The sequence below is a fragment of the Cryptomeria japonica genome, chromosome 2 (assembly GCF_030272615.1).
Source record: "Cryptomeria japonica chromosome 2, Sugi_1.0, whole genome shotgun sequence".
In the NCBI taxonomy this organism is placed as follows: domain Eukaryota; kingdom Viridiplantae; phylum Streptophyta; class Pinopsida; order Cupressales; family Cupressaceae; genus Cryptomeria; species Cryptomeria japonica.
Genome location: NC_081406.1, coordinates 677,315,410 through 677,335,395, shown reverse-complemented (window position 1 = coordinate 677,335,395; position 19,986 = coordinate 677,315,410). Strand labels below are relative to the sequence as shown.

The window sequence follows — 19,986 nt, the reverse complement described above, 5'->3', positions numbered from 1 at the left end:
TGTTAGGTTAGAGTCATTGTGCTCTCAGGACCTTGGTTTTTAGGGCTTTCACACTCACCTGCAACAAAATGAAGATAACTTACAAACTACAACACTTCAAGACTTCAAACCAAAAGCAAAATGAAGGTAAGACACCAGTCTAACAATCCATGTCCTTGTTTTGGAATTATCAACCCGTATAGGCCGTACAAACTTGCAAAGAACAGGTAATAACTCGGAACAACACACCAAATGGAGAAACCAAACTTGTCTATTTGCCTCAAATCTTCAACAACCGCTTCTCATCGGTCTTTCCAAGCCTTATACTGGCCTTGGAGTAGTTACACATGCTCACAACCAATTGTGACAACCAACTAGCTGTTGGTGTACAAGGTTTGGTGAAAATGTTGCAAAGTTGCTATGAGCAACTTTTGCAATTTTTGCCTTGGTTGAGCAACTTTGCTCAACCCCAAGCTTGGTCACTTCCAAGGGACTCATATGACCTCAACAACACTTCCCATTCCCTCCTAGACACATAAACAAGCAAAAATGACTCAAAACCTATCATGGCACCCATAAGACCTATGAGCCAACATTGGCTGAGCAATCACTCTTAGGGTCCTTATAAGTCTTGATCACACACATGACCACAAATAGGCCTTATTACATAGCAAAAAACAAGATTCCAACATCTGAAAAAAGTGTCATTGTGCCCCTGCACCAATTTTATAGTTATTCCAACTTTTTCACATGCACACACTAGCATTGACAAATTCCATAATTTTTGCTTGTGCACACACTAGTATTTTCCAATATTTCACCTTTTACACACCCAAACAAATTTATATTTGCCTGCAAATCTCAATAAATTTGTACTTGGTATTCTGATGTTGGCAATTGTAAATAAAATCTCTACTAAAGCACAATTGTGAATCCTGAGCGGATCGAGCGAATCCACCATATATTTGATTAAGGAGAACTCTTTCATCCCCTAGGGTTTTCGTCTGGGATTTGTAGTTAAACTCGCAATGTGAACTTGAAATAAGAGAAATAAAATGTCCAAGATATGGAAATGAGCCTTTCGTTTCTGTTTTATAATTTCCTCAAGAACTTTCAAGAAGTTTTCTATTTTAAATACATCCTTAGTAAAATATCACCTCAGGATATGACTTAATTTTAGTTTTGCCTTTTAACTTAGTTGCTTTATAAAATTAATTAAATAAAGTCACCTACAACAACTTAAGGTAACTAAATTTAATTAATTAACTATATTCACTTATTTAATTCTCCAAATTAACCTATGGGAATAAAAAAGGTTAATTAAATGCTCCCAAATGCATAGGTCGAAGAACGGGAGATTGCACACGAATAGCAAAGAGATAAAGGATTTTGTTATGGATAAGTTGCACAAGAGTGCTAGAGAGAAAGAAGAAATATTATACTAAGGAGTTCAACCCCACATGTGATCAACTAAAAGCATACATAGGGGCTAGTATTTCATGGAGAATCAAAATTTATTACTACTTAATTATGAACTAACTCTCATCAACTTTGATGTGAAATGTGGCAATGGAAAAGGCCTAAAGAAGCATTGGAAGAAACGGTATGTATTTTTTGCACTATTGGGGCAGTGGAATCTGAAAAACACTGTATTATCAAGTGTGATATCTTTAAGAAAATTCTATAGAGGCTAACATGTAAATATCTTGACAGTTGTTTCTTGGTATAGTTTATTCAACAAGGGGACCATTGAGAAGTTGAGCAAGCTCATCATCACCTTGAAAAGGAAAAAGATTGAAATGTAGAAGTCAAAAATAAAAAGGTTGGCGATCCCATAAGCTATTTTAAGCCTCGTAGGAGTTAAATTTTTTTATTTTCTTGTTTCTTTTTCTCCATTGCATAGATTCAAGATGAAGTTGTGCAGGGCATGATTCTCTAGGATAAAACCCTTTAGGCTTGTCATAGATGTTTACCTAGATGATTCACAGAATCATGAAAGGCATGCAAATATTCCTACTTAGATTAATTGTGAAAGAAATCTTTCATTTTATGTGTATGGTGGATCATAAGTTTTGCGGAACAATGTCTTATTCATTGGGTTACAAAGTCACACTTTGTTGGCGGCATTATTTGTACACGGGAATAACATTAGTTAATAACATTAGTTAATTATGTGTAATTGTTTTGGTTAGTTGGCAACCGAGGGGTGGAAGTTGCGGTGCGACGGTTGGCACTCGCACCCCCTCGGTACCCTTTTATACTCCGGAATGTAACTTGTAAAACACATTTATTATGAATAGAACATCTGTTACACTTGTCTGATATTTACGGCATTATTCTGCGTTATGTTCTTTATGTCTTAAGTTATTCACCCGAGAGGCCAAACATTTGGCGCCGTTGCCGGGGACGAACTCGAGAACGGAAGACACAGATGGAGCACAATGGGCCTACCCGTTGGTGAAGTAAACCTAGAGGTCGACGACGCCCGAACAGAACTGTACACAGGGGAGGACGCGGCAACGCGAGAGTTTTCAATTTTGCTCCAGGTGGCCATTCAGACATACGTTCGACGAGAAGCAGCGGAGGCAAAAATCCCACCAAGTGCCGTGTGGACAGCGTTGGAGGTTAGCCCGGTAGTGAACCGGTTAATGAACCACCTCCCCCGGTTGCTTGCACAGGCATCGCTGGCGCAACAAGCCCGCCTGGAGGAGATTGCCCAGGAAGAGCGACGACAACAAATCCTGCAACGATACGAAGAGAACAACCGACAGGACACGGAAAGAGATGGCGACAGGCCAGGAGGGAATTGAAATGTGAACCTCTTATTTTCAAATAAAAGTGTCATTGACACGAGTTGTACTTAAGCAAATGAATTAATAAAGACATGTTTTGATTTAAAGAAGTGAGAGTTAAGGAGATGTGTTACAATTAATGCCAAACTTGTTGAATAAAGATAGAAATAGAAAACCGGAAACGAACGAGTGGGAGGCCGCGCAGAGGGCTTTGATTCTGGAACAGCAAGTAGAATGTAGACGGAGGCTGAGGCAACTTGCCGAAGGACGACCTGCCGAAGGGGGGCCCGAGGGGAACCAAGGAGGTGTCACGGAAGGTGCAGAGGCCGACGGAAATTTCTACCCGTCGCCAGATTATCGTAGGACGCAGAGCCACGAAGAATTTCTAGAAGAAACAAGGTTAAGGCGAAATCTAGTCGAGGAGACTCGGGATCAGTTTAGGAACTTATCCCTCACACCACGGAGTGAAGATCACCAACGGGAGGTAGGAGTAGGAGCGTGTCCGAGCGAAGGGGAGGGCAATAGTACGGGTGTGGGTGCCACAGGCGACAGGCAAAACACCGTACCTCCAGGACACACCACCAACACTACCGGAGGTAGCAACGCAGTGCCACAGACACAGCCACAGACACAAACACAACCGCCTCCAGGAAGACGACCAGGGATGGCGAGCAAACAAAAGTTACCAAAGTTCACAGGGGACGGCAAGGAAGACCCCTTACGGCACTGCCGTACATGTGAGACCATTTGGTCTGCCAACAGAGTAATAGACCAGGATGACTGGGTACAGCAATTCCCAGCCACGTTACGAGGAGTCGCCATAGATTGGTACTCCGCTATAGATAAGCAAAAAGTGGCCACATGGGCTACCCTACAGAAGGAATTCACGGAGGAGGTCCGGTTGCTTCGTGATGACAACGAAATTGTGACAGAGATATATAGTACCAAGCAAGGTACTAAGGAGACAGTACGGGCATACAGTCGGAGGCTGAAAGAACTCTTGGGTAAAATGGAGAGCCAACCGGCTGAGGGCTTAAAAAAGCGATGGTTCGTGGAAGGATTAAAATCGGCCAACAAAACAGTCACCAAACAGCGAGTCCACCACGGACGAAGGGCGAAGAGGAAATCTTACGGCAGATCTTGCAGGTAGAGGTACCGGTGAAAATTCAAGACCTCCTGGAGAGTATGCCGCAACTAAAAACAGCTATTTTAAACTCTGTACCCCCACAAGTACAAACGAAGGAGGTCGTACGCCCCACAACCAACCCCGCGTTTAAGGAGGTCGCTAGTTCCGCGATTGATCCCATGTTGTTGGTAGTCAACAGCGGACGCCACCCGGCGGTGGTAGAAATGGGTATACTAGGGACCACCCTAACAGACACGATTGTGGACGGAGGGTCAGGAGTAAATGTACTCCCAGAAGCGACATGGAAAAAGTTGGGAAAGCCTACGTTATGGCCCCCTACGTTCAACCTACTAGGGGCAGACCAACATGGGATTAAACCCATTGGTACCCTCATGGGCCAGCAGGTGATGGTCGGCACGCAGCCATTTGTGCTAGACTTTGTGGTAATCCCCTTAAAGCAGAAGGGATATGACGCCATCCTGGGGCGGGGGTGGCTCATCGCAGCGAAAGCGAACCATAACTGGAAGAGGAATACCCTTTCTTTGGAAAACGTCGGGAGGAAGTACGTAATCGATCTCCGTACGCAGATGGTGAGCAAGGAGTTAGCCTCTTCCTCCGACTCGGAGTCCGAGGGACACCAGTTAGCGGAGGGTGGAAGTAGAGGCCGCATGGAGCCCAGTGATGAAGGGGTATTAGAACTGGAGGCATGCTCAGGGGACGATGGGGACTCCTTGAATGGCCTCTTCCATTGGCAAATGGGGGATTATGAACTATTTACACCATCGTGCAACGTCTTGAGCATCGAAGAAGAACCAGAGATATTTCCCCCAGAATTTAGCGAGTATAAGGAAGGGGAGGCAGCAGTGAATGAGGCGCCGGCACACCAATTTCCAGAAGGGGAGCCTATTAAGTATTAGGAAGCCACGTTAAAGGAAATGAATCTCGGGGAGACAAGTGACCCCAAGATCATCCTGGTCGGAGATGATTGGAATCCAGTGTTGAAGGCCGCAGCCTTCAAAATTTTCCTGGAATACAAGGATGTCTTTGCATGGACATACAAGGACTTGAAGGGCGTGACCCCAGAGCTATGTGTGCACCGAATAACATTAGTACCAGGAGCCCAGCCAGTGAGGAAGCGGTCGTACCGAATGAACAAAAATTATGCTGTACGGGTGAACGACGAGATTGAGCGGATGTTGGAAGCGGGCATAATCTTCAGGGTGCAGACAAGCGAATGGTTGTCCCCCATTGTGATTTCCCTCAAGAAAGAGGCCAATCAGATCCGGATCTGTGTAGATTTCCGATGCCTAAACACTGTCACCGTTAAAGACCCGTTTCCCATACCGTTCACAAACAGCATCTTGGAGGAAGTAGCTGGACACGAAATCTATTCCTTCATGGATGGGTTCTCTGGTTACAACCAGATATCCATCGCGGAGGAAGATAAGCTGAAAACAACCTTCGTGGTGGAGGACGGTGTATACGCATACAATCAAATGCCCTTCGGTCTATGCAATGCGCCTGCCACCTTTCAGCGCATCATCCTGCACATTTTCGAAAGGATGTCGGTGGGGAACTTCAAAGCATTCCTGGACGATTGGTCTATTTACAGTGAACAGGACATCCACTTAAAAACTCCGGGAGAGTGCTTAGAGAGGTGTCGGAGGGCACGATTGGCCCTCAACCCAAAGAAATGTAGATTCATGGTACCACAGGGGAGATTGCTGGGACACATTGTGTGTAAAGAAGGATTGAAAATGGACCCGGACAAGATTCGGGTAATACTAGAAATGGAGCCTCCGACGGACGTCACAGGGGTAAAGTCCTTCTTGGGTCATGTGGGGTACTACAGGAGGTTTATCAAGAACTTCGCGGAGGTGTCCCACCCGTTGGATCAATTGACAAGGAAAGGGGAACCATACAGTTGGGCAGAGCCACAGAGCAAGGCCTTCGAAGAGCTGAAGACAAGGTTGATGGCAGCGCACATACTGGCATACCCGAACTGGGATAAGGAATTCCACGTTCACGTAGATGCCTCAAACTATGCCATCGGGGCTACATTAGCCCAAGTAGGCGGACACGGGCTGGACCACCCCATTTATTTTGCTAGCAGATTGCTCTCGAAGGCGGAGAAAAACTATAGTACCACAGAACGTGAAGCCCTCGGTATGGTCTATGCAGTACAGAAATTCCGTCATTACCTCCTGGCCACACCATTCACATTTTACGTAGACCACCAGGCACTCATGTATTTAGTAAACAAGCCCATTATCCAGGGGAGGATAAGTCGTTGGCTATTGCTACTACAGGAGTTCACATTTTTAATTGTGGTGAGACCAGGGCGAAGCCATGTCATAGCCGACCAGCTGTCGCGGATTAAGTCGGGGGAACCTCCAGAGGGAGTAAATGATGATTTCCCGGATGCACACTTGTTCCAAATAGCCGTGCTCCCTTCGTGGTACAAGACGATTGAAGAGTACCTATCGACGTCCCGATTTCCGGAGGGTATGCCTCCAGGGGAACGAAGAAAACTCGCATTAAGGAGCAGGACTTTTTCGCTCATCAACGGGTTACTTTACAAGATGGGGCCGGACCAGATATTAAGGCGTTGTGTCATGGAGGAAGAAGTCTCGAGTGTACTAAGGGAGGCACACGAAGGGCCCGCAGGTGGACACATGGGTCCAGACACCACAGCCCGAAAGGTGCTTCTCGCAGGACTATGGTGGCCAACGGTATATCACGACGCTAGGGAGTGGGTCGTGCAGTGTGACACTTGCCAGCGAGCGGGCAAACCTCTGAAGCGGGACTTCATGCCCCTCAACCCGTCGCATGCACAAGAACTCTTTGAGCGATGGGGACTCGACTTTGTAGGCCCTCTTAAGGCCAGTCGCGCACGACGGTGCCGATACATTATAGTTGCGACAGAATACTTGACCAAGTGGGTGGAGGCAAGGGCCCTCCAGGATAATTCGGCAGTAAGCACAACGAAGTTTATTTATGAACAGATCATTACGTGATATGGCATACCTATTCAGTTGACCAGTGACCGGGGAGGCCACTTCGTGAACCATGTCATACACCGGTTGACATCAGACTTCAAGATTTTTCACTCATTCTCAAGTCCGTACTACCCACGTGCCAATGGCCAGGCGGAGGCCACAAATAAAATAATAATGTCGGTGATATATAAGTCTTGCGGAGTGGAGAAAGATGACTGGGAGGAGCGCCTGCCGTCAGTACTTTGGGCATACCGAACGACCTACAAAGTAACTACTGGACAGACTCCTTTCCAGCTAATGTATGGACAAGAAGCCGTGATGCCAGTTGAATTCATGGTACCAAGTCTGCGGATTGCCATCGATAATCGCCTTGGCGACATGGAAAGCCTGAGGGAGAGGCTGTACGCGTTGAACAAATTGGACGAGCGAAGGATGATGGCTCAGTGGGCGACAGAAACAACCCAGCAAAGACGGAAGGTGTGGCACGACAAGCAGCTCCGGGGAATGAATTTTACTCCCGGACAGCTGGTGTTAAAATTCAACGGGAGGAACGAAATTAAACCGGGGAAATTCAAAGTCCGATGGTTAGGACCCTTCCGGATACGTGAGGTCAACACGAACGGGGCGATAAAGTTATGGACGCTGGATGGGATGGAGATACCAGACGCAGTCAACGGGTCGAAACTGAAAATCTATCACGAACGGAGGGAACCGGGAACCCCCAGTCAATCAGCCGCTCCAAAAAATTAGAAAATTTGGAAATATATATATATATATATACGAAAATTTGAAAAAGTATATATAAAAGAAAAATTCGAAAAAAAAAAATATATATATATATATGAAAAAAAAAAAAACGAGCCACCGTGCGATGGAAGCCATCGAAGGCCCGCGTGAATATAAAGGCCGCCCAAACGCCGCACAGGAAATAAAACACACACCACGCGGAAAGGAACGTCACCGAAGGGGAAGGAAGGCACACCACGCGGGAAGAGACATCGCCGAAGGGAAAGGGAGGAGACACCCTGCGCAGCGCACGAAGGGAACCAAGGTGGTAAACGCCGCACACCACCGAAGGCCGCGAAACACATAAAAGGCCACGCAAGATTGAAACGCCGCACACCGAGGGAGACAGCACGCCGAAGGGGAAAGGAAAGAAGACACCGGCCAACATAGAAAACGGGAGGAGTGTCGTGCGTTTTTTTTTTGGAGGTAGTTACCACCGCACAGCCACACCAAGTCCGCACGATTCTACGCAGCCACAGCAAGGGTTATGCGCAGCAGCCACAAAGGGAAGAATAAGAGCCACAGGTAGACCAGCCGCACGGCGGCAGCCAAAAAAAAAAAGAGGGCCGTTACGAAGGGTGGATTTTTTCTAAACAAATCAGTTACGGGGAGATCAATGGATTCAGCAGGGAAGAGGAGTTGGAAGAAACAGCTGCACGCTTCTTCCAGCAGCAACTAGAAGGATAGAGGTAGCAATATCAGGATTTTAGCTTCAGGAGTGCGTGTTGCAGGCGGCACCATGGATGCCAGCGCTCGGCAAAAACAAAAACAGAAAACACCACAGGTTGCCGCAAGTGCGAAAAACACAGTGACGCCACAGAATATTACTTTCGAGGGCCTGAATGGATTGGAATGCCGCAAATGGTGGCAGGATACCCCCGATAATGACCTGGTAAAGCAAAACCTCCGGAAGGCACAGGTAGAGTGGGCTATCCGGATGCCTGTGTTCCCTATCCGGGAGTACGAGGGTGCCCTACGCTTCATGGTGGACACCTTCGACAGACATACATGCACCAGCACATTTGAATACCTCCGAAGGGATGTCACCATATCCTTCAAAGCAAGGGATTTCACGAGGGTATTCGGCATTCCGGGCAGCCAGGGCAAGAAAATAGACCTGAAGGCCAAGAAGATGACACAGGAGGAGAAGGAGTGGTGGATTAAATTAGTCTCTCGGAATTTGACCACAGCGGAGTTGGACAGCGTAGTTAGAGCCACGAAGAGTCAGGGAATCCGCAAGACTTTTGTTGCAGAGGGCCACTGGAGGTGCATCATGGATGTTATCAAGAGCAGATTGACAGGGTCGGGCAGGGCGTCGGACATTGCCCTCCCTCAGATTATGCTGATGAATGGCATTGTGTATGACTGGGCAGCGCTACTGGCAGAGCGTATGTATGAGTTTCTGACGCTCCAGCATCGCACATTCTACATGCCTCATTATGCTATAGGGTTATTCCTGGAGGCCACGCGGGAAGTAGTGCCAGAGGATGAGTTGGAGGTACGGCCACAGGGACCGTTGGCAGCGGGAGAGCCTCCAATAATGTATTGGAGGCACTTGGACATTGGGCACTCTTCCGCGAAGCGGAAACGGGCGGTGGATACGGCCTCGGCCTCAGGGGAGCCCGACAGCGAGAGGGAGTCCAGCAGCACGGAGGATTCGGAGGAGGAAGATGAGGAGGATGATAGCAGTCAGGCAACAGAGGAGCCTGTACGTGTCCGGTTTGCCCCACCTCTGTTACCAATGGGCACGACTGTGCCAGCATCTGGAGTAGGCGGCACTTGTATTCCGGCCTTCGGGCAGAGCCATACGCCTGTTACATTGGGTCCCCTCCAGCACGAGCAGCAGGGAGCACCGTCGGGCCCAGCCACAGCGGCACTTACCGAGGACATGGCAGAGTCAGGGACGGAGGAGTCACCGCACCGGGTAGTGGTCGAGCAGGGGCCGACGGAGGTGGAGGCTACTGAGCCTCCCGTGAGGTTGGAGGTCGTGGGTGGTGACGCTGTGGTGACTGTTTCTGCTTCGTTGTTGGAGGAGCCGACCACAGCGACCCCTCCCCCAGTCACAGTGATGCGTGCTGACCTCGAGGCTATGCGGAGCTGGCTCACACAGCGGTTTCAGATGACACTGGCACAGCCGAAGGGAGCTGTTGTATTTTCACCGCGACGAGAGATGGGAGCGGAGGTAGTCCACTTGGATGACTCGTCAGGGGAGGCACATGGACTCACAGTTGGGCACGAGGCAGGGGAGGTCGCCTCTGGGCAGGCACCAGGAGATGGTGCACCTTCGGTGGCGGAGGCGGTACATTCGCAGCAAGCTACAGTAGTGACCGCTCCACCAGGGATTTCCCAGTCTTTGGCACAGGTGGGAGAGGATGTTGAGACTTATCTCGCGGACATGGCTGATATGGTTACGAGGGGTCGGCGGGTAGTGGTCGCGGCCCAGACGCAAGCATTGCAGCAGGTGGTGGTGGAGCTAGAGCAAGTCCTACAGTTTATGCGGGTGGACTGCCCGACAGCCTTCGCTACCTGCTTTGAGTCCCAGGGGTGGCCGACTACGGAGATAGCGGAGATGCTCCAGGCCTGGAGGCTGCGTCAGCCCATTGTGGAGAGTCGGGTGACGGCAGTTGTCCGCGAGATCGAGCAGGTCTATCGGGATGCCTATTATACATTGAGGCGCACACAGCAGGAGTCTGCAGTCAGGGAGGCTTCCCGAGTAGCGTTGGAGAGCGAGGTGGCCAGTCAGCAGGCCTCCTGGGCAGCCGAGAGGGCGCAGTTGTTGGCACAGTTAGAGGCGGCCCGCACAGAGACGGCTGAGATCCGGACAGTGAAGGCGGAGGTAGAGTCTCACCTGGCAGCCGAGCAGACACGGTTGGCCTGCGCAACGACGGCAGTGGATACCAAGGAGGAGGAGTTACTGGAGGCAGCACACATGGTGAAGACAGCTCTAGAGAAGGTCCTCGTGGCGGAACGGGATGTGGCTGCACGCACTCAGCAGGTGTACGAGCTTCGTTCCCGCTTGGCAGCCCAAACACCGCCATCTCACACTTCTACTTCAGGGACGCTTTCTCAACCCCCTCCCTAGTCTTTCCGATATCTTGTATAGGTTGCATTATCTCCATTTTTGTAAGTCGCCTGGAGACGACTTTTCTTTTTGGGGGGGATGATGTTGGCGGCATTATTTGTACACGGGAATAACATTAGTTAATAACATTAGTTAATTATGTGTAATTGTTTTGGTTAGTTGGCAACCGAGGGGTGGAAGTTGCGGTGCGACGGTTGGCGCTCGCACCCCCTCGGTACCCTTTTATACTCCGGAATGTAACTTGTAAAACACACTTATTATGAATAGAACATCTGTTACACTTGTCTGATATTTACGGCATTATTCTGCGTTATGTTCTTTATGTCTTAAGTTATTCACCCGAGAGGCCAAACACACTTTACCAAGAAGAAAAACACATTGAAATTAAAAAAAAGATATATCAACATAATGATTCCTCTAAAAATCCCAAAAATCAATGTTCCACGGGCGTTGGGGACGCGGGGACGCGTTTCCGGGATGGGGGGACCAAGGGCCTAAATTTGGGGACGGCGGGGGGACGGCGGGGTGGTGGTGCTCATATACTTACACATATACATATAGTACTTGAAAAACTAGTTTTGAAAAGATGTATAACAATATAACAGTATAAGAATTAGATTTCAAATGAAACTATAGGAAATACCAAGATTACTTAGATTAGTAATACTAATTGCTAAATTCTAAATGCTAAATAAAATTTGACAAATGAAATTGTCAAATTGGAGATTTCTCATTTCTATCATATGAATATCGAAAAAGGAAAACGAAAATACAAATATCTGATGCCATTGCAAAGTTTATAATAATAAAGATGATTACATGATTCATCATTACAATGAGTAGCCAAATACAAATACCGAAATACGTGTAGCAATAGCATTACAAAGAGACAAGAGTCAAAGACAAAATGACAAAACTCAAAATGTAGCTAATGAAGGCCTCTAATCATCTGCGAACTCCTCACTAGAACTGCTGGACTCATGAAGATCAAGGTCCCTCAAGCTCACACCAACTAGCCCTACATCTGAAGTGGTAGGATCATCCTCATCAATCTGTGAAGGCTCCTCTAGCTCTACATCCCATCGTGCCGCTGGACTCTCCTTGTACACAAGTATCTTGCGGTCCATGAGACGCAAAGCACTATGTACAGCCACAAGCTTCTCTGCTCTCTTAGAGGTAAGTCTGTTCCTCTTAAGAGAGTGGATGAAGCTATATGTAGACCAGTTCCTCTCAGCAGTTGAAGAACTGGAAACCTGGGATAGCAGACGAATGGCTAAAGTGGTGGTCAAAGATTTCGGGCCATGACAATTCCACCATAAAAGTGGGTCCTCCTGTGCCATAGTGTCTATATCCATCTTTCCCGCATCTGAATAACCTCTAAGAGTGGCAAATCTTCCCCACTCAGTGCACATTGTGCCGACATCTCTGGAATCAAACATCTTCTCTATGCACCTAAAGAAACCCGCCTTCACCTCATCATCCTGAATCGGTGTCAGTCTACCCAATCTAGCCTTGTACCACTTAGGATTCAAGGCAAAGGCAACCATATGCAAAGGAGTGTTCAACTTGTCCCATCTACACTGAATGATAGGCTGGATTTGCTCATTGTAGAATGCTAAAGAGGGGTCCTTCAATCGCACAGTAGCCCTCATCTGGTCAAGCATAGAGTCAATGCACTCATACACCTCTCCAAGGTTAGGTGCATCCCCATCCCCATATCTGATCACCTGGAATACTGGAGAAATGATGGAGACAATGTATTTTGCATCAATCCAAAACACATCACTCTTCACTATCTCCTTCACCCTTCTCCCCTACTCTGTCTTGGCCTCAGCCCACCTATTCCACTCATTAGTCATAACCATGAGTTGCAATGCCTCTTGCAACTCAATCATTCTCTCCAACAGAATGAAATAGGATGCATATCTAATCTCAACAGGTTTCAAGAACTCCTCCTTTGCGAAGGTCCTGAAGAGTGCATGTGAAGTGTGGTGGTTGCAGATAAACATCTACACATCTCTCGCATCGGTGACCACTCGTCTAATCCAGTCTATCTTCCCCATGTCCTTGAGTGCACTGTTCATGGCATGCACACAACATGGGGTCCACCAAATGTGTCTATAGGCTGCCTCAATGAGTCTCCCTGCTGCTCTACACACATGGGTTGCATCTGTCACTACTTGGACCACATTTTGTGGCCCAACCTCCTCAATAGCCTCCTTGAGGACCTGAAACTGGAAATCAGCATCTTTATGATGCCCTATACAATCAACTGCTCTAAGGAAGTATGGGCCCTCTGCACATGTGACCATGACGTTGATGAGTGGACAATGGCTAATGTCCATCCACCCATCCATAACTATGTTGCACCCCGATGCCACCAAACATGCCTTCATCTTCTCCATCAAAATATTGATCTTGGAATAGCATTTATCCAAGATCAAGGTCCTCATTTTCGTCTCCCCTGGTGGCACATAAGATGGTCCTCCCTTGGGCACCATAGCCATCATCTCCCTATAATAAGGAGACCGTGTAACATGAAATGGAATGCCATTGGCAAAGAAGAACTTGCCAATGGATTCATCTATCTCATCTCTTAGCTGCACATTAAACATATCAGCAATGGGGTTGGTCTGTGGTGTCTGCAACCTACATTTCCCAACCCTGGTGGCAATAGAAGTGGAAGTGGATGGAGATCCAAACATCATTCCTCCCATCTGCGAAGCATGAGAAGTATGTGGCACATTCTGGTTGCCCTGTAGTGCTGCCCTAGCAAACAAAGTAGTAGGCATTGAAATATTTGTGTCATCTGGAACCCCCCAAAGCCTGTTAAACTCAATTCTGTACTGTATATTTTTGGCTTCCTCCAAAAGCTTACAATGTTTAGCGCCTTTTCCTCTCCAAAACAGAAAGTGTGCATTCACCCTACTAATGCTACCAAACCATTCTGTGTCACAAATATTGCACTTCCACTTCCTTGTTCCCCTACTTGAATGTGATGTGCCTTGTACTGATATTCATGCAGCAAACTGTTTTAGAGGAGACTTAGGATCAAAGTGACCCCTAGCATATGGTGCCAACAACTCTGAAGGGCAACCTGTACTAGCTGGTGCACTCGCCATAGAACTAGATTGGGCTCCAGGATCAGCCCCATGGTCACCCCCCTCATTTTCAGGTTCATATTCTGAATCATTCTCACTATGAGAATTGATTTCCATGTCATCTTCACTCATGCCTTGGGAGCTCATTGTGAAATTGGCACTGCATTTCACAAAATTAAAAATTAAAAAAAAATCAGCCTAGTTTAACAATATATTTTTAATTTTTTTTCCTATTCATCTCAAAATGAGATTTGATATTGAATCTTGAGGGCAAAATGATGAACCATTTTGCCCTCAAGATTCAACACCAAATCTCATTTTGAGTCTTGAGATGAATAGGAAAAAAAAATCCAAAAATGACATAGAACAATGAAAATCAGAAAATAAAACAAAATAAAAACAAGAAAAAGTTGAAAAACCCTACCTTGTGCTTGAAAAATCTCTCTAAAATGTAGAAGAATCTTCTTCTTCCTCTTCTTCTTGCTTCTAGCAGCTCCTATAACGCTTGCAATCACTTTTCTCACCCCTTCACTTCAATCACTCTTCTTCAAGTTTTTCCTCCTCTTCAACTTGCTGGAAAAAAAATCAGTTTTCCAAAATGAGAGTGAAATGATAAAAGAAACATGCTTTTGTGTTGTTTTGGGGGGTAGGGTGGGGCCCACGTCCAATTAGGGTTACCCCTTAACCCCCCCAAAAGGCACATGTTTTTTAAAAATTGCTTTTTTTGGCTTGTGTTGACGTGGGAACGCGGGAGACACCCAAACGTCTCCCAAGGAGACGCCCAGAGGTCTCCCAGAAGACGTCTCCACGTCTCCCTGGGAGACGCGAAGACATCTCCACGTCCCAGTGGCGTTTGGGTGGCGGGACGGTGAGGGACGTCGCGTCCCCAAGACGTTCTGACGGGGGGACGTGCCCAAAAAGGTGGGGGGGGCATGTCCCCATGGAACGCTGCCGAAAATACATTTGCAATAAGGAAGAGATCATTCCAAATAATGCTTGCAATGACTTAAAAGTGTTGTGAAACCAAATTCTCATTACAATCATACCACAAAACATGGCAAGGGGAAACCCTAAGCTAGAATGATATTGCAATGTCACTTACAAATTTCCCTAAAGATCAACAAATGGCCAAGGAGACATTAAGTTATTGACATCTATTCTAAATTACCTCTTTGAGAACTAGACTTATAGCAGTTGAAATCCAAGAAGTCCTCAGCACTTGTAATCACATGGAAATGAAGAAATGGCAAATTGTTCTTTTGGCTACTGAACTAGTATTTAGAGCACTTTGTTTGGTAGTTGAACAGCTTAAAAGAATTCAAGTAAGGACTGAAAACAATTAATGTGGCATGTGCAACAAGCTAAAATCCCCAAATATATGTCGAATGGGAAATTTGGAAATGGCATAAAGATTATTTGCATCTAGAACTTAACCACCACATTCATGGTAACATTGCCGCCTTCAGCATCCACTATTGATTTTGTAAGAAAATATGTGCCTCTAGAGATGATCATGAGTTTCTGGGTAGGAAATTCGTTGGCAATAGCTATAGGATCAATTCCAGTCATTAATGGTGCCTTAGGAGGATCTAGGGAGTGGTTCGAATGAACAAAAAGAAATGCCGAAATCTAATGCAAAACAAGAGATCAAATAAGAGATGTGTAATTTTAATGTGAAATTTGACATGGAATAGGATGTTTGAGTTGTAAACAAGATATATAGAAGTTAGCTTGAATTGTGGCCAAAAAGAAATAAGAGGCAAAATGCATTGGTTACCTTTGTGAAAATTCAATGCATAAAAGGACATGAGGACTAGAGACTTGAGGGGAAGTCCAAAGGTCCAATTAAAGTCTATAGGAAAGGATCAAAAGAAATATAGGAAAAGTTTGGTGGGCAAATGCCAACTTCCTTTAGGCCCTACAAGTAGTGTTTTACAGGCGATGCTAGTATTATAAAAGTTGTCTTATAAGGCCCATTTAGTTACCAATATCATGGTCTCCTTCATATTGATGTCAGGGTAGAAGATCAAAAAGTATTTACCCTCCCTACTAGGAATAGCTATATATGCCGAGGGATTTGCCCCAACTATATACACCTTGTATTATTCATTCTTTTCTGATTCGATATTGGGTGTATTGTATTTAGGTGCCTTGTGGGAATCCACTATATCTAGGTGTTCTTGTACATTTACTATTTGGGTGTGGGGTTTCATTTTCGGGACTTTAAACTTAATTTTAACAAGGGGGATATCTATAAAATTTATTAGAGTTGAATAGTTTGTAAAGAAGTCATAGCATTTTATGTTAGTGAATTGTAGATTGATGGGTTGAAGCTTCCTAACCCTGCCCATTCAAGATATTAACGAACATAAGGAGATCATATCTAACAAGAGTGTAAAACTCTCTACTACTTTCCACAAGACAAATCTTAGGCTTTTAATACTATATCTAAAATCTATCCATGACTAAAATATGAATACCACTAGATGCAGCCATCAATAAACATGTTATTAACTCTATGATAGTTTGAAGTAACCTTACCTTCACACACAGATCAACATATTCCTTGCGATTTGCCTTAGTAACCGGAATATCACTTCCATTCTCCTTAAGCTCAATGTTTCCAACTTCCCCAAAAATGTCATGTACCGACACCTGAAAGCTCCTACAAAATGTTTCCTGTAAATTACGCAAAACCATTGACATAATGAGAGAATAAGATGCTAACTGGTCCAAACCATAGTTCTATTTGAACCAAAACACCTAAATAACAACAAGCATTCACAAGATGAAAGCAAATGATTTCATATTCTAAAACCATACCACTTTAGAACATATCACATACCATTACACTCATGTAAAGAATAATTCAAAGTCACATAAAATTAAGCAATTTGATTAAAACACTATATCACTCCGTCTTATACAAGAAACTGCTCGTTGTTATAACTGTTTTACATGTCTCTTCCCCTTTGCTGCCGTAGTATCACATAATTCTTTTCTGATTGAAAATCAATTTGATCAAAAGCACATAAAAACAAATTTTCAACCAATCTGGGGAGTTGCATGTAAGTTTCATTGTTTCTTAACATTAAAGTCCATAAGCAAACAAGAGGCTGCACAGTTCCTGCAAAAATATTGCCTCTGCAACATACCTCAACGTCACCATCAAACTGCAAGAGCTGCTTCAAACCTTTTGCAAGACCTGGGTCAACCTGGATTGGTCAAGAGAGCCAAACAAGGATGAAAACAGATAAGTAAAAAAGAAACAGAATCAAAGATTCACATATGAAATGAATCGTGACTGAAAATAGATTTAACAGGTATACAAGCATTTATGATAAGATACAAACAAATTACTTGTTTGAAATAATCACATTCCTGAGAAATTAAGAGTTTACATATGCTGTAATACATACACCTTGCAAAAGAATACCACAATATTACTTTGGGTCAGAATGTAAAGTTTCCTCCAATGATACACACTTTACGAACAAAAGTGGTAATAGATTTGAAAAATAAAAGGAACAAGCTGCTTTCTTCTTTATTCTATATTTATGTTATTACATTCACAAAACTAGTAGCGTCGTAAGTATAGATCACAGTCTAAACACTCCTAGCAGAGATAACCAAGTTATGTAGTTCCACACTAAGTCGCACATTGCTAGTACTGATCTTGGTATGGCTATACTGATAAGATTGTGTTCTACTGGTATAGAGATTCAATCCACATTTTGGTTCATGGAGTTAATCTCATATAAAACTGTATTATGTATTATTGTGTTACTGTGTTTGTATTTGTGTGTGGGTCAAGACCTTACAATCCATGTGCCAAGAAACAATCCCAAGAAAATCTATTCTTGAGCCACTGGCATCCCTTTTTATATGAAAATCATATCAGTAAGCATATTAAAAAATCTAGTATTAGTAAGTAGGGCCTGGAAACAAACCGATGAAATAATGCTTGAAAATAGCTAAGAAAAATGGCTAAGATCCAAAGAGCCAATTAGCTCACAAAAAATAAACCAATGTAGAAAGAAAAGTGGACCAAATAGGGATCACAAAATAAATACTATATCAACATAAACCTTTGGTCACCTAGAGATAAAATTATATGATCCTCAAGAGGTCCTTCTAACACCAGCAGCAACCCAGCCTAATATTTCCAGTAACAAATAAGAGGCGATTTTAATTTCATGGATAGCATCTTTGATTCTTGTATTAGCACCAAATCACTCCTTCACAACTGGAGCTCGTACCTAACCAGTCTCATTAGGGGAGCTGAGGCCCCTAAGGTTCCATGAGAGGAGGGGCCTATTGATGAGTATAGGCTATCTATTTTTAATTGTCTTCGAGTGCTTGGTAATCAATGCACATTCTTAGGGTTCCATCCTTCTTCTTTATCAAAACTATGGATGATGCAAAAGGACTTGAGCTTGGTCCTATATGCTCCATATCGAGTAATTCTTTGATTGATTTTTAAATTTCATCTTTGAACTTCTTAGAGTGTCTATAAGAAGTGGTGAAGTGTAATTATAGGAAATATGGGCAGAGACAGAGAAATTAGACTAATCAAAATAATACGAGCTTCTATATGCATTTCATTCAATACACTTTACATATTTATAGGATTCTAAAAATTTAGGAAACAACATAAACAACATCACTAAATATATTGAGTTGTTTTAAAAACTCAATTACAAACAAACATTCCTGCCACTAACAAACTCTAACAAATAACAATTATCACATCCGTAATAGTTATGTGAGTTGTGATAACAAGTCACATTATAAACTTATGTGAAAACTAACATTTAATTTCCAACATTCCCCCTCTTAGTGTGAACATGGTAAGAACTCACACCCTATATCTGCAGCAAGCCCAACTCTTGTGGCTCATGATCTTGATTCAAAATGAAAGGCACCTCCTATCAACCTTTCATAGTTTTCACACAAGCTTAACACAAACCTAGATGTGAACAAGAACCCACCAACTGTTCACCTCGTGTGGTTTTCTGAATCCTCCCACAAACCCTTTCAAGATCCATGAACTGACTTACTCTAGTGCTTATGTTTGCTACTTGATGCAGGGGCATTAGAAGACTCATAACATGCATTATTGTCACTTTTGGTTTGCAAGTTTGATAGGTGTTTTTGAGTCTAATAAGGTCATTTATGTCCATTTGGGATCATATTGATCCATTTTGGAATGTTATAGGTCCATTGGTCAAAAATTGTAAAAGTTGCGAAAAATTGTCAATGTTGCTCAAAAAGTTTTCCAGCAACTTTGGCAAAAAGTGTCAACATGGTGTGTTGTTAACAAACTAATCCAAAAGTGGTTGAGAACAATTGGAATTATTTGAAAATGTATAAATGCACCCTCCAAATTCGAGTTCGGGGATTGGAGAACTATAATTGGTGAATTTTGTGAATGAAAGCTCATTTTTTGTGCATTTCCTCACGTTTCAGTCTGCTCTTTCTTCTTGTACAGACTGTACGGTCCATGTAATACCTTGAAACTAATTGGATTGTGTTGGCTTGTGAATTTAATTCATTTTTCTTTTGGTTTCATCAATTTTCATCTAGTATTTTGAAAGATATTGTTTTTCTTGAAAACTGGTAAAAACCCTACCTAGGGTAACCAGTGAGCAAAATAATGATGTAACTTGGCCTCCCACCAGTGGAAAATTCCAAAAATGGGTCGAGAGGCTTGTATATATATGTTTTGTAATATTCTAAATTTGCAGGGGCCAAAATTGAGGTTTGCACATGCTTTTAAATGACTGTAGGTCTGATATTCCTAATGTATCAGACTGTCAAAGGAATTGAAGGGCCAATTTGAATGCCACAAAGCAAATTTAGGCTCCTTGTGATAGGAGGTGGTGATTGGAGAGTCTGTGAAGGTCTCATAACATGTTACTACGTGTGAGTGACCTTGTTGGGGTATTTGAAACACATTTTGCAGTGACTATCCTAAGAGGACCATAATTGCATGGGTACTCGTACCAAGCCCATGGGTACTCATACCGGAGACTCGGGCGTGTATCCCGAACCGGAAACTTGGTTGAAAACATCTCCATAGAGAGGAGACTTCCCGCTAACGTATCCGCCCGTCTCCCAC

The 19,986-nt window shown here is 44.3% G+C and overlaps 1 protein-coding gene across 8 annotated transcripts in view; it reads right to left on the bottom strand.

Annotated features, from left to right (window-relative positions):
* The window catches only part of LOC131036882 (uncharacterized), a 222,540-nt gene that overhangs the window by 89,683 nt on the left and 112,871 nt on the right, over nucleotides 1–19,986 (bottom strand). For 7 of the 8 annotated variants that reach the window (XM_057968889.2, XM_057968892.2, XM_057968895.2 and 4 more), the window contains 2 exons: nucleotides 17,021–17,080; nucleotides 16,407–16,544 (listed from right to left, as the gene is read on the bottom strand). In XM_057968889.2, the coding sequence (XP_057824872.2) occupies nucleotides 16,407–16,544; nucleotides 17,021–17,080 (198 nt within the window). The remainder of the gene's footprint in view (nucleotides 1–16,406; nucleotides 16,545–17,020; nucleotides 17,081–19,986) is intronic. The other variant, XM_057968890.2, reaches the window with a different exon arrangement.